This window comes from Oncorhynchus masou, chromosome 29 (assembly GCF_036934945.1).
Source record: "Oncorhynchus masou masou isolate Uvic2021 chromosome 29, UVic_Omas_1.1, whole genome shotgun sequence".
In the NCBI taxonomy this organism is placed as follows: Eukaryota; Metazoa; Chordata; class Actinopteri; order Salmoniformes; family Salmonidae; genus Oncorhynchus; species Oncorhynchus masou.
Genome location: NC_088240.1, coordinates 2,248,609 through 2,273,414, shown reverse-complemented (window position 1 = coordinate 2,273,414; position 24,806 = coordinate 2,248,609). Strand labels below are relative to the sequence as shown.

Genomic DNA, 24,806 nt, shown 5'->3' with positions numbered 1-24,806 from the left:
GGGCACTGCTAGGCAGAGAGAGGCAGGAGACTGGAGGGGAGGGAGAGGGAGGAGGGCACTGCTAGGCAGAGAGAGGCAGGGAGAGAGGGGGAGGGAGAGGGAGGGAGGGCACAGGCAGAGAGGGAGGGAGACTGGAGGGGAGGGAGAGGGAGGAGGGCACTGCTAGGCAGAGAGAGGCAGGGAGAGACACAGAGGGGAAGGGAGAGGGAGGAGGGCACTGCTAGGCAGAGAGAGGCAGGAGACTGGAGGGGAGGGAGAGGGGAGGAGGGAGGAGGGCACTGCTAGGCAGAGAGGGCAGGGAGAGAGACACAGAGGGGAAGGGAGAGGGAGGAGGGCACTGCTAGGCAGAGAGAGGCAGGGAGACTGGAGGGGAGGGAGAGGGAGGAGGGCACTGCTAGGCAGAGAGAGGCAGGGAGACTGGAGGGGAGGGAGAGGGAGGAGGGCACTGCTAGGCAGAGAGAGGCAGGGAGACAGGAGGGAGAGGGAGAGGGAGGAGACTGGGCAGAGAGGGCAGGGAGAGAGGAGGGGAGGGAGAGGAGGAGGGCACTGCTAGGCAGAGAGAGGCAGGGAGACAGGAGGGGGAGGGAGAGGGAGGAGGGCACTGCTAGGCAGAGAGAGGCAGGGAGACTGGAGGGAGGGAGAGGGAGGAGGGCACTGCTAGGCAGAGAGAGGCAGGGAGACAGGAGGGGAGGGAGAGGGAGGAGGGCACTGCTAGGCAGAGAGAGGCAGGGAGACTGGAGGGGAGGGAGAGGGAGGAGGGCACTGCTAGGCAGAGAGAGGCAGGGAGACAGGAGAGCTAGGCAGAGAGAGACAGGGAGACAGGAGGGGAGGGAGAGGGAGGAGGGCACTGCTAGGCAGAGAGAGACAGAGGGGAGGGCACTGCTAGGCAGAGAGAGACAGAGGGGAGGGCACTGCTAGGCAGAGAGAGACAGAGGGGAGGGCACTGCTAGGCAGAGAGAGACAGAGGGGGAGGGCACTGGGCAGAGAGAGACAGGGAGAAGGGGAGAGGGAGGAGGGCACTGCTAGGCAGAGAGAGACAGGGAGAAGAGGGGGGGAGAGGGAGGAGAGGCAGGGAGACAGGGAGACTGGAGGGGAAGGGAGAGGGAGGAGGGCACTGCTAGGCAGAGAGAGGCAGGGAGACAGGAGGGGAGGGAGAGGGAGGAGGGCACTGCTAGGCAGAGAGAGGCAGGGAGACAGGAGGGGAGGGAGAGGGAGGAGGGCACTGCTAGGCAGAGAGAGGCAGGGAGACAGGAGGGGAGGGAGAGGGAGGAGGGCACTGCTAGGCAGAGAGAGGCAGGGAGACTGGAGGCAGAGGGAGAGGGCACTGCTAGGGGAGGGAGACAGGAGGGGAGGGAGAGGGAGGAGGGCACTGCTAGGCAGAGAGAGGCAGGGAGACTGGAGGGGAGGGAGAGGGAGGAGGGCACTGCTAGGCAGAGAGAGGGGAGACAGGGAGACAGGAGGAGGGAGAGGGAGGAGGGCACTGCTAGGCAGAGAGAGGCAGGAGACTGGAGGGGAGGGAGAGGGAGGGAGGGCACTGCTAGGCAGAGAGAGGCAGGGAGACAGGAGGGGAGGGAGAGGGAGGAGGGCACTGCTAGGCAGAGAGAGGCAGGGAGACTGGAGGGGAGGGAGAGGGAGGAGGGCACTGCTAGGCAGAGAGAGGCAGGGAGACAGGAGGGGAGGGAGAGGGAGGAGGGCACTGCTAGGCAGAGAGAGGCAGGGAGACAGGAGGGGAGGGAGAGGGAGGAGGGCACTGCTAGGCAGAGAGAGGCAGGGAGACTGGAGGGGAGGGAGAGGGAGGAGGGCACTGCTAGGCAGAGAGAGGCAGGGAGACAGGAGGGGAGGGAGAGGGAGGAGGGCACTGCTAGGCAGAGAGGCAGGAGACTGGAGGGAGACACTGGAGGGGGCAGGGAGAGAGGGAGGGAGAGAGGCACTGCTAGGCAGAGAGAGGCAGGGAGACTGGAGGGGAGGGAGAGGGAGGAGGGCACTGCTAGGCAGAGAGAGGCAGGGAGACAGGAGGGGAGGGAGAGGGAGGGAGGGCACTGCTAGGCAGAGAGAGGCAGGGAGACAGGAGGGGAGGGAGAGGGAGGAGGGCACTGCTAGGCAGAGAGAGAGGCAGGGAGACTGGAGGGAGGGAGAGGGAGGGGAGGGCACTGCTAGGCAGAGAGAGGCAGGGAGACAGGAGGGGAGGGAGAGGGAGGAGGGCACTGCTAGGCAGAGAGAGGCAGGGAGACTGGAGGGGAGGGAGAGGGAGGAGGGCACTGCTAGGCAGAGAGAGGCAGGGAGACAGGAGGGGAGGGAGAGGGAGGAGGGCACTGCTAGGCAGAGAGAGGCAGGGAGACTGGAGGGAGGGAGAGGGAGGAGGGCACTGCTAGGCAGAGAGGCAGGGAGAGGGGGAGGGAGGGAGACTGGAGGGGGGAGGGAGGGGAGGGAGGAGGGGGCACTGCTAGGCAGAGAGAGGCAGGGAGACAGGAGGGGGGGAGAGGGAGGAGGGCACTGCTAGGCAGAGAGAGGCAGGGAGACTGGAGGGGAGGGAGAGGGAGGAGGGCACTGCTAGGCAGAGAGAGGCAGGGAGACAGGAGGGGAGGGAGAGGGAGGAGGGCACTGCTAGGCAGAGGCAGGGAGACTGGAGGGGAGGGAGAGGGAGGAGGGCACTGCTAGGCAGAGGAGGCAGGGAGAGGAGGGAGGGAGAGGGAGGAGGGCACTGCTAGGCAGAGAGAGGCAGGGAGACAGGAGGGGGGAGGGAGAGGGAGGAGGGCACTGCTAGGCAGAGAGAGGCAGGGAGACTGGAGGGGAGGGAGAGGGAGGAGGGCACTGCTAGGCAGAGAGAGCAGGGAGACAGGAGGGGAGGGAGAGGGAGGGAGGGCACTGCTAGGCAGAGAGAGGCAGGGAGACAGGAGGGGAGGGAGAGGGAGGAGGGCACTGCTAGGCAGAGAGAGGCAGGGAGACTGGAGGGGAGGGGAGGGAGGAGGGGCACTGCTAGGCAGAGAGAGGCAGGAGACAGGAGGGGAGGGAGAGGGAGGAGGGCACTGCTAGGCAGAGAGAGGCAGGGAGACAGGAGGGGAGGGAGAGGGAGGAGGGCACTGCTAGGCAGAGAGAGGCAGGGAGACTGGAGGGGAGGGAGAGGGAGGAGGGCACTGCTAGGCAGAGAGAGGCAGGGAGACAGGAGGGGAGGGAGAGGGAGGAGGGCACTGCTAGGCAGAGAGAGGCAGGGAGACTGGAGGGAGAGGGAGAGGGGGAAGGGAGGGGAGGGCACTGCTAGGCAGAGAGGCAGAGAGAGGCAGGAGACAGGAGGGGGGAGGGAGAGGGAGGAGGGCACTGCTAGGCAGAGAGAGGCAGGGAGACAGGAGGGAGAGGGAGAGGGAGGAGGGCACTGCTAGGCAGAGAGAGGCAGGGAGACAGGAGGGGAGGGAGAGGGAGAGGGAGGAGGGCACTGCTAGGCAGAGAGAGGCAGGGGGGAGACAGGAGGGGAGGGAGAGGGAGGAGGGCACTGCTAGGCAGAGAGAGGCAGGGAGACAGGAGGGGAGGGAGGGGAGGGAGGAGGGCACTGCTAGGCAGAGAGAGGCAGGGAGACAGGAGGGAGGGGAGGGAGAGGGAGGAGGGCACTGCTAGGCAGAGAGAGGCAGGGAGACAGGAGGGGAGGGAGAGGGAGGAGGGCACTGCTAGGCAGAGAGAGGCAGGGAGACAGGAGGGGAGGGAGAGGGAGGAGGGCACTGCTAGGCAGAGAGAGGCAGGGAGACAGGAGGGGACACTGCTAGGCAGAGGGAGGGAGACTGGGAGGGAGGGCACTGCTAGGCAGAGAGAGGCAGGGAGACTGGAGGGGAGGGAGAGGGAGGAGGGCACTGCTAGGCAGAGAGAGGCAGGGAGACTGGAGGGGGAGGGGAGAGGGAGGAGGGCACTGCTAGGCAGAGAGAGGCAGGGAGACAGGAGGGGAGGGAGAGGGAGGAGGGCACTGCTAGGCAGAGAGAGGCAGGGAGACAGGAGGGGAGGGAGAGGGAGGAGGGCACTGCTAGGCAGAGAGAGGCAGGGAGACAGGAGGGGAGGGAGAGGGAGGAGGGCACTGCTAGGCAGAGAGAGGCAGGGAGACAGGAGGGGAGGGAGAGGGAGGAGGGCACTGCTAGGCAGAGAGAGGCAGGGAGACAGGAGGGGAGGGGGAGAGGGAGGAGGGCACTGCTAGGCAGAGAGAGGCAGGGAGACTGGAGGGGGAGGGAGAGGGAGGGGAGGGCACTGCTAGGCAGAGAGAGGCAGGGAGACAGGAGGGGAGGGAGAGGGAGGAGGGGGCACTGCTAGGCAGAGAGAGACTTTAGGCAGGGAGAGAGACACTGCACAGGAGAGACAGGGAGACATTTAGAGGGAGGGGAGGAGGGCACTGCTAGGCAGAGAGGGCAGGGAGACTGGAGGGGAGGGAGAGGGAGGAGGGCACTGCTAGGCAGAGAGAGGCAGGGAGACAGGAGGGGAGGGAGAGGGAGGAGGGCACTGCTAGGCAGAGAGAGGCAGGGAGAGAGACACAGAGGGGAAGGGAGAGGGAGGAGGGCACTGCTAGGCAGAGAGGCAGGGAGACAGGAGGGGGAGGGAGAGGGAGGAGGGCACTGCTAGGCAGAGAGAGGCAGGGAGACAGGAGGGGGAGGAGGGAGAGGGAGGAGGGCACTGCTAGGCAGAGAGAGGCAGGGAGACAGGAGAGGGAGGGAGAGGGAGGAGGGCACTGCTAGGCAGAGAGAGGCAGGGAGACAGGAGGGGAGGGAGAGGGAGGAGGGCACTGCTAGGCAGAGATAGGCAGGAGGGACACCCCTAGGTCCTTGCTCTGCATTAAGGAAGGAGAGAACTAAGGGACATCTGAGGGAGGGAGGGACTAGACTAACCAGAGAGAGGCAGGGAGACAGGAATCACATTTGAAGGAATTTGCTAGGCAGACACAGGGAGACTGGAGGGGAGTGCCTATAAATACATTTAGTTTAAGACAGGGAGACAGGAGGGGAGGGAGAGTCAAGGTATCTGCTAGGCAGAGAGATATGGGGAAATATCAGATATATAATTTGGGCACCTAGGCAGAGAGAGGCAAGGAGACTGGAGGGGATTTAACCGTAGGGCACTGTTTTTGAATTATGCTTGTTTTGCTCTCATTAATAATATGAGTACATCTATAGGACTAAGTAATAGTTCCTTTATATAACAGTAATCACATTTGAGATTTAAGTATTTAAACCTAAGATGCCTATAGTAGATTTAGTATAAAATACAGTGTATATGTCATATCCTCGGGCTGAGTGATATGCAAAATACTAATAATTTGTCACCTTTTTGACAGTAGGATAGTATTTAACCGTACGCTGTTTTTGAATTATGCTTTTTGATAGTAATACATAGACTAAGATACAGTAGTATAGTATAGAATACAGTATATACATATGAGATGAGTAATGCATAGACTAAGATACAGTAGGATAGTATAGAATACAGTATATACATATGAGATGAGTAATGCATAGACTAAGATACAGTAGGATATATAGAATACAGTATATACATATGAGATGAGTAATACATAGACTAAGATACAGTAGGATAGTATAGAATACAGTATATACATATGAGATGAGTAATGCATAGACTAAGATACAGTAGGATAGTATAGAATACAGTATATACATATGAGATGAGTAATGCATAGACTAAGATACAGTAGAATAGTATAGAATACAGTATATACATAGACTGAGATACAGTAGAATATAGTATATACATATGAGATGAGTAATGCATAGACCAAGATACAGTAGAATAGTATAGAATACAGTATATAGATATGAGATGAGTAATGGAAGATATGTAAACATTATTAAAGTGACTAGTGATCAATTTATTAAAGTGGCCAGTGATTTCAGGTTTGTATGTTGGCAGCAGCCTCTCTGTGCGAGTGATGGCTGTTTAACAGTTTAATGGCCTTGAGATAGAAGCTGTTTTTCAGTCTCTCGGTCCCTGCTTTGATGCACCTGTACTGACCTCGCCTTCTGGATGGTAGCGGGTTGAACAGGCAGTGGCTCGGGTGGTTGTTGTCCTTGATGATCTTTTTGGCCTTCCTGTGACATCGGGTGCTGCAGGTGTTCTGGAGGGCAGGTAGTTTGCTCCCGGTGATGCGCTGGGCAGACCTCACTACCCTCTGGAGAGCTTTACGGTTGTGGGCGGTGCAGTTGCCGTACCAGGCGGCGATACAGCCCGACAGGATGCTCTCAATTGTGCATCTGTAAAAGTTTGTGAGGGTTTTAGGTGACACGCCTCATTTCTTCAGCCTCCTGATGCACTGTTGTGCATTCTTCACCACACTGTCTGAATGGATGATCCATTTCAGTTTGTCTGTGATGTGTACGCCAAGCAACGTACCACCTTCTCCACTGCTGTCCCTTCGATGTGGATAGGGGGGTGCTCCCTCTGCTGTTTCCTGAGGTCCACAATCATCTCTTTTGTTGGTTGACGTTGAGTGTGAGGTTATTTTCCTGACACCACACTCCGAGGGCTCTCGACTCCTCCCTGTAGGCTGTCTCGTCACTGTTGGTAATCAAGTCTACTACTGTTGTGACGTCTGCATGGCCACCCAGTGATGGGTGAACAGGGAGTACAGGAGGGGGCTGAGCACGCACCCTTGTGGGGCCCCAGTGTTGAGGATCAGGGGAGTGGAGGTGTTGTTTCCTACCTTCACCACCTGGGGCAGCCCTCTTCTAATCCCTGACACATACATACGGGAGAACAGAGCCATCCAGCCCTGTACTAACCCTGACCCCTGACCCCTACATACTGGAGAACGGAGCCGTCCAGCCCTGTTATAACCCTGACCCCTACATACTGGAGAACGGAGCTGTCCAGCCCTGTTATAACCCTGACCCCTGACCCCTACATACTGGAGAACGGAGTCGTCCAGCCATGTTCTAACCCTGACCCCTGACCCCTACATACTGGAGAACGGAGCCGTCCAGCCCTGTTCTAACCCTGACCCCTGACCCCTACATACTGGAGAACGGAGCTGTCCAGCCCTGTTATAACCCTGACCCCTGACCCCTACATACTGAAACCCCTGACCCCTGACCACTACATACTGGAGAACATACTGAAACATGGAGACCGTCCAGCCCTGTTAGAACGGAGCTGTCAAGCCCAATAACCCTGACCCCTGACACCTACACATGGAGAACGGAGCTGTCCAGCCCTGTTCTAACCCTGACCCCTGACCCCTACATACTGGAGAACGGAGCTGTCCAGCCCTGTTATAACCCTGACCCCTGACCCCTACATACTGGAGAACGGAACCATCCAGCCCTGTTATAACCCTGACCCCTGACCCCTACATACTGGAGAACGGAACCGTCCAGCCCTGTCAACCCCTGCCCCTACATACTGGAGAACGGAACCGTTCTAACCCTGACTGACCCCTGACCCCTACATACTGGAGAACTGGAGACCCCTGTCCAGCCCTGTTATAACCCTGACCCCTGACCCTACATACTGGAGAACGGAGCCGTCCAGCCCTGTTCCCTGACCCCTGACCCTGACCCCTCCAGCCCTGTTATAACCCTGACCCCTGACCTCTACATACTGGAGAACGGAGCCCTGTCCAGCCCCGTTCTAACCCTGACCCCTGACCCCTACATACTGGGAGAACGGAGCCATCCAGCCCTGTTATAACCCTGACCCCTGACCCCTACATACTGGAGAACGGAGCTGTCCAGCCCTGTTCTAACCCTGACCCCTGACCCCTACATACTGGAGAACGGAACCATCCAGCCCTGTTATAACCCTGACCCCTGAACCCTACATACTGGAGAACGGAGCCGTCCAGCCCTGTTCTAACCCTGACCCCTGACCCCTACATACTGGAGAAAGGAAACCCTGACGTCCAGCCCAGTTCTAACCCTGACCCCTGACCCCTACATACTGGAGAACGGAGCTGTCCAGCCCTGTTCTAACCCTGACCCCTGACCCCTACATACTGGAGAAAGGAGCTGTCCAGCCCTGTTCTAACCCTGACCCCTGACCCCTACATACTGGAGAACGGAGCTGTCCAACCCCCTGACCCCTACATACTGGAACCCTGTCCAGCCCACCCTGACCCCTGACCCCTACATACTGGAGAACGGAGCTGTCCAGCCCTGTTATAACCCTGACCCCTGACCCCTACACTACACAATGGAGAATGGAGAACGGAGCCGTCCAGCCCTGTTATAACCCTGACCCCTGACCTCTACATACTGGAGAACGTAGCTGTCCAGCCCTGTTCTAACCCTGACCCCTGACCCCTAGATACGGGAGAACGGAGCTGTCCAACCCTGTTATAACCCTGACCTTTACATACTGGAGAACGGAGCTGTCCAGCCCTGTTCTAACCCTGACCCCTGACCCCTACATACTGGAGAACGGAGCTGTCCAGCCCAATTCTAACCCTGACCCCTGAACCCTACATACTGGAGAACGGAGCTGTCCAGCCCAATTCTAACCCTGACCCCTGACCCCTACATACTGGAGAACGGAGCTGTCCAACCCTGTTATAACCCTGACCCCTGACCCCTACATACTGGAGAATGGAGCCGTACAGCCCAGTTCTAACCCTGACCCCTGAACCCTACATACTGGAGAACAATGTAGCTATTCTACAGCTACACAATCAGACAGGCTACATGACAACAGAGCTTTATATAGCATTTGTGTGTGTGTGTGTGTGTGTTTGTCTGTGTGTGCGTGTGTGTGTGTGTGTACACCAAGTATGTCCCTGTGTGAACAGAGCAGTTCAGAGAGATGTGTTTTAACATAATTGATCTACTGTTAACTGAACTGTCAAAATAACATAAACTCAACAGGAACACACCACCCTTCTACACTTTAACCACACCACCACTCTACTGTCACGCCCTGACCCTTCTACACTTTAATCACACACCACCACTCTACTGTCACGCCCTGATCCTTCTACACTTTAATCACACACCACCACTCTACACTTTAACCACACCACCACTCTACACTTTAACCACACCACCACTCTACTGTCACGCCCTGACCCTTCTACACTTTAACCACACCACCACCACTCTACTGTCACGCCCTGATCCTTCTACACTTTAATCACACACCACCACTCTACACTTTAACCACACCACCACTCTACACTTTAACCACACCACCACTCTACTGTCACGCCCTGACCCTTCTACACTTTAACCACACCACCACTCTACTGTCACGCCCTGACCCTTCTACACTTTAATCACACACCACCACTCTACACTTTAACCACACCACCACTCTACACTTTAACCACACCACCACCACTCTACTGTCACGCCCTGATCCTTCTACACTTTAATCACACACCACCACTCTACACTTTAACCACACACCACCCTTCTACACTTTAACCACACACCACCACTCTACTGTCACACCCTGATCCTTCTACACTTTAATCACACACCACCACTCTACACTTTAACCAAACCACCCCTCTACTGTCACGCCCTGACCCTTCTACACTTTAATCACACACCACCACTCTACTGTCACGCCCTGACCCTTCTACACTTTAATCACACACCAACACTCTACACTTTAACCACACCACCACTCTACACTTTAACCACACACCACCACTCTACTGTCACACCCTGATCCTTCTACACTTTAATCAAACACCACCACTCTACACTTTAACCACACCACCACTCTACACTTTAACCACACACCACCACTCTACACTTTAACCACACCACCACTCTACACTTTAACCACACACCACCACTCTACTGTCACGCCCTGATCCTTCTACACTTTAATCACACACCACCACTCTACTGTCACGCCCTGATCTTCTACACTTTAACCACACCACCACTCTACTGTCACGCCCTGATCCTTCTACACTTTAATCACACCACCACTCTACTGTCACGCCCTGACCCTTCTACACTTTAACCACACCACCACTCTACTGTCACGCCCTGATCCTTCTACACTTTAATCACACCACCACTCTACTGTCACGCCCTGACCCTTCTACACTTTAACCACACACCACCACTCTACTGTCACGCCCTGATCCTTCTACACTTTAATCACACACCACCACTCTACACTTTAACCACACCACCACTCTACACTTTAACCACACACCACCACTCTACACTTTAACCACATCACCACTACTGTCACGCCCTGATCCTTCTACACATTAATCACACACCACCACTCTACTGTCACGCCCTGATCCTTCTACACTTTAATCACACACCACCACTCTACTGTCACGCCCTGACCCTTCTACACTTTAACCACACACCACCACTCTACTGTCACGCCCTGATCCTTCTACACTTTAACCACACACCACCACTCTACTGTCACGCCCTGATCCTTCTACACTTTAATCACACACCACCACTCTACTGTCACGCCCTGACCCTTCTACACTTTAATCACACACCACCACTCTACACTTTAACCACACCACCACTCTACACTTTAACCACACCACCACCACTCTACTGTCACGCCCTGATCCTTCTACACTTTAATCACACACCACCACTCTACACTTTAACCACACACCACCCTTCTACACTTTAACCACACCACCACTCTACTGTCACGCCCTGATCCTTCTACACTTTAATCACACCACCACCACTCTACTGTCACGCCCTGACCCTTCTACACTTTAACCACACCACCACCGCTCTACTGTCACACCCTGATCCTTCTACACTTTAATCACACACCACCACTCTACACTTTAACCAAACCACCCCTCTACTGTCACGCCCTGACCCTTCTACACTTTAATCACACACCACCACTCTACTGTCACGCCCTGACCCTTCTACACTTTAACCACACCAACACTCTACACTTTAACCACACACCACCACTCTACACTTTAACCACACCACCACTCTACACTTTAACCACACACCACCACTCTACACTTTAACCACATCACCACTACTGTCACGCCCTGATCCTTCTACACATTAATCACACACCACCACTCTACTGTCACGCCCTGATCCTTCTACACTTTAATCACACACCACCACTCTACTGTCACGCCCTGACCCTTCTACACTTTAACCACACACCACCACTCTACTGTCACGCCCTGATCCTTCTACACTTTAATCACACACCACCACTCTACTGTCACGCCCTGACCCTTCTACACTTTAATCACACACCACCACTCTACTGTCACGCCCTGACCCTTCTACACTTTAACCACACACCACCACTCTACTGTCACGCCCTGACCCTTCTACACTTTAATCACACACCACCACTCTACTGTCACGCCCTGACCCTTCTACACTTTAATCACATCACCCTGCAACGCCTGAGAGAGGCGTGCTTAGAGATGATTTATCACTCTGGGGGTCCCAGACAACAGCCCTCATCCCTCTTCCTCTATGACACACATACTAGGACTAAAACCCACATATAGAGACAGACCACCAGTCAGTCAGATCCTCCACATAGAGAGACAGACCACCAGTCAGTCGGATCCTCCACATATAGAGACAAGACCACCAGTCAGTCAGATCCTCCACATAGAGAGACAGACCACCAGTCAGTCGGATCCTCCACATATAGAGACAGACCACCAGTCAGTCAGATCCTCCACATATAGAGACAGACCACCAGTCAGTCGGATCCTCCACATATAGAGACAGACCACCAGTCAGTCAGATCCTCCACATATAGAGACAGACCACCAGTCAGTCAGATCCTCCACATATAGAGACAGACCACCAGTCAGTCAGATCCTCCACATATAGAGACAGACCACCAGTCAGTCAGATCCTCCACATAGAGAGACAGACCACCAGTCAGTCAGATCCTCCACATATAGAGACAGACCACCAGTCAGTCAGATCCTCCACATATAGAGACAGACCACCAGTCAGTCGGATCCTCCACATATAGAGACAGACCACCAATCAGTCAGATCCTCCACATATAGAGACAGACCCCCAGTCAGTCAGATCCTCCACATATAGAGACAGACCACCAGTCAGTTAGATCCTCCACATATAGAGACAGACCACCAGTCAGTTAGATCCTCCACATATAGAGACAGACCACCAGTCAGTCAGATCCTCCACATAGAGAGACAGACCACCAGTCAGTTAGATCCTCCACATAGAGAGACAGACCACCAGTCAGTTAGATCCTCCACATATAGAGACAGACCACCAGTCAGTCAGATCCTCCACATATAGAGACAGACCACCAGTCAGTTAGATCCTCCACATATAGAGACAGACCACCAGTCAGTCAGATCCTCCACATATAGAGACAGACCACCAGTCAGTCAGATCCTCCACATATAGAGACAGACCACCAGTCAGTTAGATCCTCCACATATAGAGACAGACCCCCAGTCAGTCGGATCCTCCACATATAGAGACAGACCCCCAGTCAGTCAGATCCTCCACATATAGAGACAGACCACCAGTCAGTCAGATCCTCCACATATAGAGACAGACCACCAGTCAGTCAGATCCTCCACATAGAGAGACAGACCACCAGTCAGTCGGATCCTCCACATATAGAGACAGACCACCAGTCAGTTAGATCCTCCACATATAGAGACAGACCACCAGTCAGTTAGATCCTCCACATATAGAGACAGACCACCAGTCAGTCGGATCCTCCACATAGAGAGACAGACCCCAGTCAGTCAGATCCTCCACATATAGAGACAGACCCCCAGTCAGTCAGATCCTCCACATATAGAGACAGACCACCAGTCAGTCAGATCCTCCACATATAGAGACAGACCACCAGTCAGTTAGATCCTCCACATATAGAGACAGACCACCAGTCAGTCGGATCCTCCACATATCCTCCAGTCAGTCAGATCCTCCACATATAGAGACAGACCACCAGTCAGTCAGATCCTCCACATATAGAGACAGACCACCAGTCAGTCAGATCCTCCACATAGAGAGACAGACCACCAGTCAGTCAGATCCTCCACATAGAGAGACAGACCACCAGTCAGTCAGATCCTCCACATATAGAGACAGACCACCAGTCAGTCAGATCCTCCACATATAGAGACAGACCACCAGTCAGTTAGATCCTCCACATATAGAGACAGACCACCAGTCAGTCAGATCCTCCACATATAGAGACAGACCACCAGTCAGTCAGATCCTCCACATATAGAGACAGACCACCAGTCAGTCAGATCCTCCACATATAGAGACAGACCACCAGTCAGTCAGATCCTCCACATAGAGAGACAGACCACCAGTCAGTTAGATCCTCCACATATAGAGACAGACCCCCAGTCAGTCAGATCCTCCACATATAGAGACAGACCACCAGTCAGTCAGATCCTCCACATAGAGAGACAGACCACCAGTCAGTTAGATCCTCCACATATAGAGACAGACCACCAGTCAGTCAGATCCTCCACATAGAGAGACAGACCACCAGTCAGTCAGATCCTCCACATAGAGAGACAGACCACCAGTCAGTCAGATCCTCCACATATAGAGACAGACCACCAGTCAGTCAGATCCTCCACATATAGAGACAGACCACCAGTCAGTCGGATCCTCCACATATAGAGACAGACCACCAGTCAGTCAGATCCTCCACATATAGAGACAGACCACCAGTCAGTCAGATCCTCCACATATAGAGACAGACCACCAGTCAGTCAGATCCTCCACATATAGAGACACTGTTTCTGACTGCTTTCAGCTCCTGGCCTTTACCCCAGCTGGTTTCCTGTTTCGGAATCACACACTTCACAGTATCATGAAGCCAGCAGCCACACCTCCCTGTCATGGAGCTAACTTCTGAATCACACTACAGGTCCCACAATGCAGTGTATCATGAAGCCAGCTGCCACACCTCCCTGTCATGGAGCTAACTTCTGAATCACACTACAGGTCCCACAATGCAGTGTATCATGAAGCCAGCAGCCACACCTCCCTGTCATGGAGCTAACTTCTGAATCACACTACAGGTCCCACAATGCAGTGTATCATGAAGCCAGCAGCCACACCTCCCTGTCATGGAGCTAACTTCTGAATCACACTACAGGTCCCACAATGCAGTGTATCATGAAGCCAGCAGCCATACCTCCCTGTCATGGAGCTAACTTCTGAATCACACTACAGGTCCCACAATGCAGTGTATCATGAAGCTAAGACTGGCGAGACGACTGGCTGAGAGGCAACTGGCCAAAGCAAATGCAGTCTAGAGTGAGTCATTTGTTTTGTTACGCGTGTACCTGTAACAGACCTGTAGTTATACAATGTATACGTACTGAACTCAGAGAATATCCCGTTGTTGTTGACTACTGTACATGACTAACTCTGACCCAGACACAGGAACACAGTATTTATGGCTGCTGGGGAATGATTAACTTAAGGAAGAGAGACATTATCCTGTGATAGTGTCCCTGTCCCAGCTGGGTTGTCAGGCAGAGAGGCATTATCATGTGATAGTGTCCCTGTCCCAGCTGGGTTGTCAGACAGAGATGCATTATCATGTGATAGTGTCCCTGTCCCAGCTGGGTTGTCAGACAGAGATGCATTATCATGTGATAGTGTCCCTGTCCCAGCTGGGTTGTCAGACAGAGAGGCATTATCATGTGATAGTGTCCCTGTCCCAGCTGGGTTGTCAGACAGAGATGCATTATCATGTGATAGTGTCCCTGTCCCAGCTGGGTTGTCAGACAGAGAGGCATCATCATGTGATAGTGTCCCTGTCCCAGCTGGGTTGTCAGACAGAGAGACACCCTGAAACCCCCCCAGCCCGAGGTCCTTGTTCTTCTCCCATCTCGGTAACCTATCACCCTGAAACCCCCCCAGCCCAAGGTCCCTATTCTTCTCCCTTCTCGGTAACCTATCACCCTGAAACCCCCCCAGCCCGAGCCGCACACATTACAGGTAGCAGAGCACACTCTGTGACAGTGTGTGTGTGTGACGCGTCGTCAGGGCCAGCGTACCTTAGTCTTCCCCAGCTGCCAGTCTCTCTTGGCAGGGTCGTATGACATCAGCAGCTCTGTACACCTCCCTCTCGGGTCATCTGTCGGACGGTTGTCTTTCATCATGTACCTGCACAGAGAACACAGACACAGATCAGGCCAGAGAACACACACACACACATCCCAGCTAGCATGTTTGGTTCCTTGGAAATTGTGGGAACGTATGTTTTTTGTTTCACATTGGTTGTGGGAATTTTAAAAAAATTATTTTACCTTTATTTTACTAGGCAAGTCAGTTAAGAACAAATTCTTATTTTCAATGACGGCCCAGGAATAGTGGGTTAACTGCCTGTTCAGGGGCAGAACACTGTACCTTGTCGGCTCGGGGATTCGAACTCGCAACCTTTCGGTTACTAGTCCAACACTCTAACCACTAGGCTACCCTGGAGCCATAAGTTTCCTGACCAGTAAAACTGAAAGTGAAAGGTTGCATGTTCTGGGAAGGTTTATTTATAAGTTGCAGGGAGGTTCTGAGGGGTTCTACTCTGGTTCCTTGAATGTTTTCCAGGGAGGTTCTGAGGGGTTCTACTCTGGTTCCTTGAATGTTTTCCAGGGAGGTTCTGAGGGGTTCTACTCTGGTTCCTTTAATGTTTTGCAGGGAGATTCTGAGGGGTTCTACTCTGGTTCCTTGAATATTTTCCTGTCAGGTTTTATTAACGCTCTGAGAATGGAAGGTTACAGGTTACTTATGCGTAGATATTCCAGTCATGGTTCATCCATAATGGCGCCGGTGGAGGTGGCTGCTGTTTTCCGATCACCAATTGTGTTTTTCTGCGTTATTTGTAACTTATTTTGTACATAATGTTTCTGTCACCGTGTCTTATGACCGTAAAGAGCTTCTAGATATCAGGACAGCGATCACTCACCTCGGAGTAGACACAGAGCTTCTAGATATCAGGACAGCGATCACTCACCTCGGAGTAGACACAGAGCTTCTAGATATCAGGACAGCGATCACTCACCTCGGAGTAGACACAGAGCTTCTAGATATCAGGACAGAGATCACTCACCTCGGAGTAGACACAGAGCTTCTGGATATCAGGACAGTGATCACTCACCTCGGAGTAGACACAGAGCTTCTAGATATCAGGACAGAGATCACTCACCTCGGAGTAGAGACACAGAGCTTCTAGATATCATGACAGTGATCACTCACCTCGGAGTAGACAAAGAGCTTCTAGATATCATGACAGAGATCACTCACCTCGGAGTAGACACAGAGCTTCTAGATATCAGGACAGAGATCACTCACCTCGGAGTAGACACAGAGCTTCTAGATATCAGGACAGAGATCACTCACCTCGGAGTAGACACAGAGCTTCTAGATATCAGGACAGAGATCACTCACCTCGGAGTAGACAAAGAGCTTCTAGATATCATGACAGTGATCACTCACCTCGGAGTAGACACAGAGCTTCTAGATATCAGGACAGAGATCACTCACCTCGGAGTAGACAAAGAGCTTCTAGATATCATGACAGTGATCACTCACCTCGGAGTAGACACAGAGCTTCTGGATATCAGGACAGTGATCACTCACCTCGGAGTAGACACAGAGCTTCTAGATATCAGGACAGAGATCACTCACCTCGGAGTAGACACAGAGCTTCTAGATATCAGGACAGAGATCACTCACCTCGGAGTAGACACAGAGCTTCTAGATATCAGGACAGAGATCACTCACCTCGGAGTAGACACAGAGCTTCTAGATATCAGGACAGCGATTTCACACTTGTACTTTTTCTTTAACAAGTCCGGACGGAAAGGATTTACTTCAAATGCCCGATAAGGGCCCTGATCCCCGTCATTCGCAGGAGAAAGAGACGGAGATATCGGGGACGAAGGTCTGGGTGCCTTGTAAGGATCTGAAACGAGCGGGTAATCTCCCTTTACCATCGGCCCTATTAGCCAACGTACAATCAGTGGAAAATAAAATAGACAAACTACGATCGCGTATACACTACCATTCAAAAGTTTGGAGTCACTTAAAAATGTCCTTGTTTTTTAAAGAAAAGCACATTTTTTGTCCATTAAAATAACATCAATTTGATCAGAAATACAGTGTAGACATTGTTAATGTTGTAAATGACTATTGTAGCTGGAAACGACTGATTTTTAATGGAATATCTACATAGGTGTACAGAGGCCCATTATCAGCAACCATCACTCCTGTGTTCCAATGGCACGTTGGGTTAGCTAATCCAAGTTTAGCATTTTAAAAGGCTAATTGATCATTAGAAAAGCCTTTTGCAATTATTATGTTAGCACAGCTGAAAACTGCTGTTCTGATTAAAGAAGCAATTAAACTGGCCTTCTTTAGACTAGTTGAGTATCTGTATTACTTTAGTAATGTTAACATACTGCTTTACTCATCTCATATGTACAGTGCCTTGCGAAAGTATTCGGCCCCCTTGAACTTTGTGACCTTTTGCCACATTTCAGGCTTCAAACATAAAGATATAAAACTGTATTTTTTTGTGAAGAATCAACAACAAGTGGGACACAATCATGAAGTGGAACGACATTTATTGGATATTTCAAACTTTTTTAACAAATCAAAAACTGAAAAATTGGGCGTAGATAATGTATTCTACTCTACAGTATTTTAGTCAATGCCACTCCGACATGCTCAATCTAATATTTATATATTTCTTAACTCCATCCTTTACTTTTAGATTTGTGTGTATTGTTGTGAATTGTTAGATATTACTGCACTGTCGGAGCTAGGAACACAAGCATTTTGCTACACCTGCAATAACATTTGCTAACCATGTGTATGTGACCAATAACATCTGCTGAAAAGGTGTATGTGACCAATAACATCTGTTAAATATGAGTATGGACCAATAACATCTGTTAAATATGTGTATGGACCAATAACATCTGTTAAATATGAGTATGGACCAATAACATCTGTTAAATATGAGTATGGACCAATAACATCTGTTAAATATGAGTATGTGACCAATAACATCTGTTAAATATGTGTATGGACCAATAACATCTGTTAAATATGTGTATGGACCAATAACATCTGTTAAATATGAGTATGGACCAATAACATCTGTTAAATATGTGTCTGGACCAATAACATCTGTTAAATATGAGTATGTGACCAATAACATCTGTTAAATATGTGTATGGACCAATAACATCTGTTAAATATGTGTATGGACCAATAACATCTGTTAAATATGTGTATGTGACCAATAACATCTGTTAAATATGTGTATGGACCAATAACATCTGTTAAATATGTGTATGGACCAATAACATCTGTTAAATATGTGTCTGGACCAATAACATCTGTTAAATATGTGTATGTGACCAATAACATCTGTTAAATATGTGTCTGGACCAATAACATCTGTTAAATATGTGTATGTGACCAATAACATCTGTTAAATATGTGTATGGACCAATAACATCTGTTAAATATGTCTACGTGACCAATAAAATGTGATTTGATCAGTCAGCACACATTTTGATTCTAATGACAAATAGACAATGTCATTGAAAGAGGAGGGAGCTGACAATCAATGGATTAGGCTGTAAAGTTGCTAAGCAAGCCAGATTGACTAGCGTACGGAGTAATGTCATCTAGCTACTGTACGTTGCTAAGCAAGCCAGATTGACTAGCGTACGGAGTAATGTCATCTAGCTACTGTAACGTTGCTAAACAAGCCAGATTAACTAGCGTACGGAGTAATGTCATCTAGCTACTGTAACGTTGCTAAACAAACCAGATTGACTAGCGTATGGAGTAATGTCATCTAGCTACTGTAACGTTGCTAAACAAGCCAGATTAACTAGCGTACGGAGTAATGTCATCTAGCTACTGTAACGTTGCTAAACAAACCAGATTGACTAGCGTACGGAGTAATGTCATCTAGCTACTGTAACGTTGCTAAACAAGCCAGATTAACTAGCGTACGGAGTAATGTCATCTAGCTACTGTAACGTTGCTAAACAAACCAGATTGACTAGCGTACGGAGTAATGTTATCTAGCTACTGTAACGTTGCTAAACAAGCCAAATTGACTAGCGTACGGAGTAATGTTATCTAGCTACTGTAATGTTGCTAAACAAGCCAGATTGACTAGAGTATGGAGTAATGTCATCTAGCTACTGTAACGTTGCTAAACAAACCAGATTGACTAGCGTACGGAGTAATGTCATCTAGCTACTGTAACGTTGCTAAACAAGCCAGATTGACTAGCGTATGGAGTAATGTCATCTAGCTACTGTAACGTTGCTAAACAAGCCAGATTGACTAGCGTACGGAGTAATGTCATCTAGCTACTGTAACGTTGCTAAACAAACCAGATTGACTAGCGTATCGGAGTAATGTTATCTAGCTACTGTAACGTTGCTAAACAAACCAGATTGACTAGCGTCATTTGAGTAATGTTATCTAGCTACTGTAACGTTGCTAAACAAACCAGATTGACTAGCGTATGGAGTAATGTCATCTAGCTACTGTAACGTTGCTAAACAAGCCAGATTGACTAGCGTATGGAGTAATGTTATCTAGCTACTGTAACGTTGCTAAACAAACCAGATTGACTAGCGTACGGAGTAATGTTATCTAGCTACTGTAACGTTGCTAAACAAGCCAGATTGACTAGCGTACGGAGTAATGTTATCTAGCTACTGTAACGTTGCTAAACAAGCCAGATTGACTAGCGTACGGAGTAATGTTATCTAGCTACTGTAACGTTGCTAAACAAGCCAGATTGACTAGCGTATTTGAGTAATGTTATCTAGCTACTGTAACGTTGCTAAACAAGCCAGAGTGACTAGCGTACGGAGTAATGTTATCTAGCTACTGTAACGTTGCTAAACAAGCCAGATTGACTAGCGTACGGAGTAATGTTATCTAGCTACTGTAACGTTGCTAAACAAGCCAGATTGACTAGCGTACAGAGTAATGTCATCTAGCTACTGTAACGTTGCTAAACAAGCCAGATTGACTAGCGTACGGAGTAATGTTATCTAGCTACTGTAACGTTGCTAAACAAGCCAGATTGACTAGCGTACGGAGTAATGTCATCTAGCTACTGTAACGTTGCTAAACAAGCCAGATTGACTAGCGTATGGAGTAATGTCATCTAGCTACTGTAACGTTGCTAAACAAGCCAGATTGACTAGCGTACGGAGTAATGTCATCTAGCTACTGTAACGTTGCTAAACAAGCCAGATTGACTAGCGTACGGAGTAATGTCATCTAGCTACTGTAACGTTGCTAAACAAGCCAGATTGACTAGCGTACGGAGTAATGTCATCTAGCTACTGTAACGTTGCTAAACAAGCCAGATTGACTAGCGTACGGAGTAATGTCATCTAGCTACTGTAACGTTGCTAAACAAACCAGATTGACTAGCGTGCGGAGTAATGTTATCTAGCTACTGTAACGTTGCTAAACAAGCCAGATTGAATAGCGTCATCGGAGTAATGTCATCTAGCTACTGTAACGTTGCCAAACAAGCCAGATTAACTAGCTTACGGAGTAATGTCATCTAGCTACTGTAACGTTGCTAAACAAACCAGATTGACTAGCGTGCGGAGTAATGTCATCTAGCTACTGTAACGTTGCTAAACAAACCAGATTGACTAGCGTATTTGAGTAATGTCATCTAGCTACTGTAACGTTGCTAAACAAGCCAGATTAACTAGCGTAACATTTGAGTAATGTCATCTAGCTACTGTAACGTTGCTAAACAAACCAGATTGACTAGCGTACGGAGTAATGTCATCTAGCTACTGTAACGTTGCTAAACAAACCAGATTGACTAGCGTGCGGAGTAATGTCATCTAGCTACTGTAACGTTGCTAAACAAGCCAGATTAACTAGCGTACGAAGTAATGTCATCTAGCTACTGTAATGTTGCTAAACAAACCAGATTGAGTAGCGTACGGAGTAATGTCATCTAGCTACTGTAACGTTGCTAAACAAGCCAGATTGACTAGCGTATGGAGTAATGTCATCTAGCTACTGTAGCGTTGCTAAACAAACCAGATTGACTAGCGTACGGAGTAATGTTATCTAGCTACTGTAACGTTGCTAAACAAACCAGATTGACTAGCGTATTTGAGTAATGTCATCTAGCTACTTTAACGTTTCTAAACAAACCAGATTGACTAGCGTATGGAGTAATGTCATCTAGCTACTGTAACGTTGCTAAACAAGCCAGATTGACTAGCGTATGGAGTAATGTCATCTAGCTACTGTAACGTTTCTAAACAAACCAGATTGACTAGCGTATGGAGTAATGTCATCTAGCTACTGTAACGTTGCTAAACAAGCCAGATTGACTAGCGTGCGGAGTAATGTTATCTAGCTACTGTAACGTTGCTAAACAAGCCAGATTGACTAGCGTATGGAGTAATGTCATCTAGCTACTGTAACGTTGCTAAACAAACCAGATTGAATAGCGTGCGGAGTAATGTTATCTAGCTACTGTAACATTGCTAAACAAGCCAGATTGACTAGCGTACGGAGTAATGTTATCTAGCTACTGTAACGTTGCTAAACAAGCCAGATTGACTAGCGTACGGAGTAATGTCATCTAGCTACTGTAACGTTGCTAAACAAGCCAGATTGACTAGCGTACAGAGTAATGTCATCTAGCTACTATAACGTTGCTAAACAAACCAGATTGACTAGCGTCACGGAGTAATGTCATCTAGCTACTGTAATGTTGCTAAACAAGCCAGATTGACTAGCGTGCACGGAGTAATGTCATCTAGCTACTGTAACGTTGCTAAACAAGCCAGATTGACTAGCGTACGGAGTAATGTCATCTAGCTACTGTAACGTTGCTAAACAAGCCAGATTGACTAGCGTGCGGAGTAATGTTATCTAGCTACTGTAACGTTGCTAAACAAACCAGATTGACTAGCGTCGGAGTAATGTCATCTAGCTACTGTAACGTTGCTAAACAAACCAGATTGACTAGCGTGCGGAGTAATGTTATCTAGCTACTGTAACGTTGCTAAACAAGCCAGATTGACTAGCATACGGAGTAATGTCATCTAGCTAATGTAACGCCAGATTGCGTACGGAGTAATGTCATCTAGCTACTGTAACGTTGCTAAACAAGCCAGATTGACTAGCGTACGGAGTAATGTCATCTAGCTACTGTAACGTAGCGTACGGAGTAATTTTATCTAGCTACTGTAATGTTGCGTACGGAGTAATGTCATCTAGCTACTGTAACGTTGCGTACGGAGTAATGTTATCTAGCTACTGTAACGTTGCTAAACAAGCCAGATTGACTAGCGTACGGAGTAATGTTATCTAGCTACTGTAACGTTGCTAAACAAGCCAGATTGACTAGCGTATGGAGTAATGTTATCTAGCTACTGTAACGTTGCTAAACAAACCAGATTGACTAGCATATGGAGTAATGTCATCTAGCTACTGTAATGTTGCTAAACAAGCCAGATTGACTAGCGTGCGGAGTAATGTCATCTAGCTACTGTAACGTTGCTAAACAAACCAGATTGACTAGCGTGCGGAGTAATGTCATCTAGCTACTGTAACGTTGCTAAACAAACCAGATTGACTAGCGTATGGAGTAATGTTATCTAGCTACTGTAACGTTGCTAAACAAACCAGATTGACTAGCGTGTCGGAGTAATGTTATCTAGCTACTGTAATGTTGCTAAACAAGCCAGATTGACTAGCGTACAGAGTAATGTCATCTAGCTACTGTAACGTTGCTAAACAAGCCAGATTGACTAGCGATCGGAGTAATGTTATCTAGCTACTGTAACGTTGCTAAACAAGCCAGATTCACTAGCGTGCAGAGTAATGTCATCTAGCTACTGTAACGTTGCTAAACAAGCCAGATTGACTAGCGTGCGGAGTAATGTTATCTAGCTACTGTAACGTTGCTAAACAAGCCAAATTGACTAGCGTACGGAGTAATGTCATCTAGCTACTGTAACGTTGCTAAACAAACCAGATTGACTAGCGTATGGAGTAATGTCATCTAGCTACTGTAACGTTGCTAAACAAGCCAAATTGACTAGCGTACGGAGTAATGTCATCTAGCTACTGTAACGTTGCTAAACAAACCAGATTGACTAGCGTATGGAGTAATGTCATCTAGCTACTGTAACGTTGCTAAACAAACCAGATTGACTAGCGTATGGAGTAATGTCATCTAGCTACTGTACGTTGCTAAACAAGCCAGATTGACTAGCGTGCACGGAGTAATGTCATCTAGCTACTGTAACGTTGCTAAACAAGCCAGATTAACTAGCTTACGGAGTAATGTCATCTAGCTACTGTAACGTTGCTAAACAAACCAGATTGACTAGCGTGCGGAGTAATGTCATCTAGCTACTGTAACGTTGCTAAACAAACCAGATTGACTAGCGTAGAGTAATGTCATCTAGCTACTGTAACGTTGCTAAACAAGCCAGATTAACTAGCGTACGGAGTAATGTCATCTAGCTACTGTAACGTTGCTAAACAAACCAGATTGAGTAGCGTGCGGAGTAATGTCATCTAGCTACTGTAACGTTGCTAAACAAGCCAGATTGACTAGCGTGGAGTAATGTCATCTAGCTACTGTAATGTTGCTAAACAAGCCAGATTGACTAGCGTCACGGAGTAATGTCATCTAGCTACTGTAACGTTGCTAAACAAGCCAGATTGACTAGCGTGCGGAGTAATGTCATCTAGCTACTGTAACGTTGCTAAACAAGCCAGATTGACTAGCGTCACGGAGTAATGTTATCTAGCTACTGTAACGTTGCTAAACAAACCAGATTGACTAGCGTGCCGGAGTAATGTCATCTAGCTACTGTAACGTTGCTAAACAAACCAGATTGACTAGCGTATTTGAGTAATGTTATCTAGCTACTGTAACGTTGCTAAACAAGCCAGATTGACTAGCATAATGGAGTAATGTCATCTAGCTAATGTAACGTTGCGTACGGAGTAATGTCATCTAGCTACTGTAACGTTGCTAAACAAGCCAGATTGACTAGCATACGGAGTAATGTCATCTAGCTACTGTAACGTAGCGTACGGAGTAATTTTATCTAGCTACTGTAATGTTGCGTACGGAGTAATGTCATCTAGCTACTGTAACGCTATGCGGAGTAATGTTATCTAGCTACTGTAACGTTGCTAAACAAGCCAGATTGACTAGCGTACGGAGTAATGTTATCTAGCTACTGTAACGTTGCTAAACAAGCCAGATTGACTAGCGTATGGAGTAATGTTATCTAGCTACTGTAACGTTGCTAAACAAACCAGATTGACTAGCATATGGAGTAATGTCATCTAGCTACTGTAATGTTGCTAAACAAGCCAGATTGACTAGCGTACGGAGTAATGTCATCTAGCTACTGTAACGTTGCTAAACAAACCAGATTGACTAGCGTACGAGTAATGTCATCTAGCTACTGTAACGTTGCTAAACAAACCAGATTGACTAGCGTATGGAGTAATGTTATCTAGCTACTGTAACGTTGCTAAACAAACCAGATTGACTAGCGTACGGAGTAATGTTATCTAGCTACTGTAATGTTGCTAAACAAGCCAGATTGACTAGCGTACAGAGTAATGTCATCTAGCTACTGTAACGTTGCTAAACAAGCCAGATTGACTAGCGTGCGGAGTAATGTTATCTAGCTACTGTAACGTTGCTAAACAAGCCAGATTCACTAGCGTACAGAGTAATGTCATCTAGCTACTGTAACGTTGCTAAACAAGCCAGATTGACTAGCGCATTTGGAGTAATGTTAT

The 24,806-nt window shown here is 49.1% G+C and overlaps 1 protein-coding gene across 1 annotated transcript in view; it reads right to left on the bottom strand.

Annotated features, from left to right (window-relative positions):
• LOC135521387 (unconventional myosin-X-like) overlaps window positions 1–24,806 on the bottom strand; it is a 314,073-nt gene that overhangs the window by 93,244 nt on the left and 196,023 nt on the right. Inside the window, 1 exon segment of the mRNA XM_064947288.1 lies at window positions 15,002–15,110. Coding sequence (XP_064803360.1) covers window positions 15,002–15,110 — 109 coding nt within the window.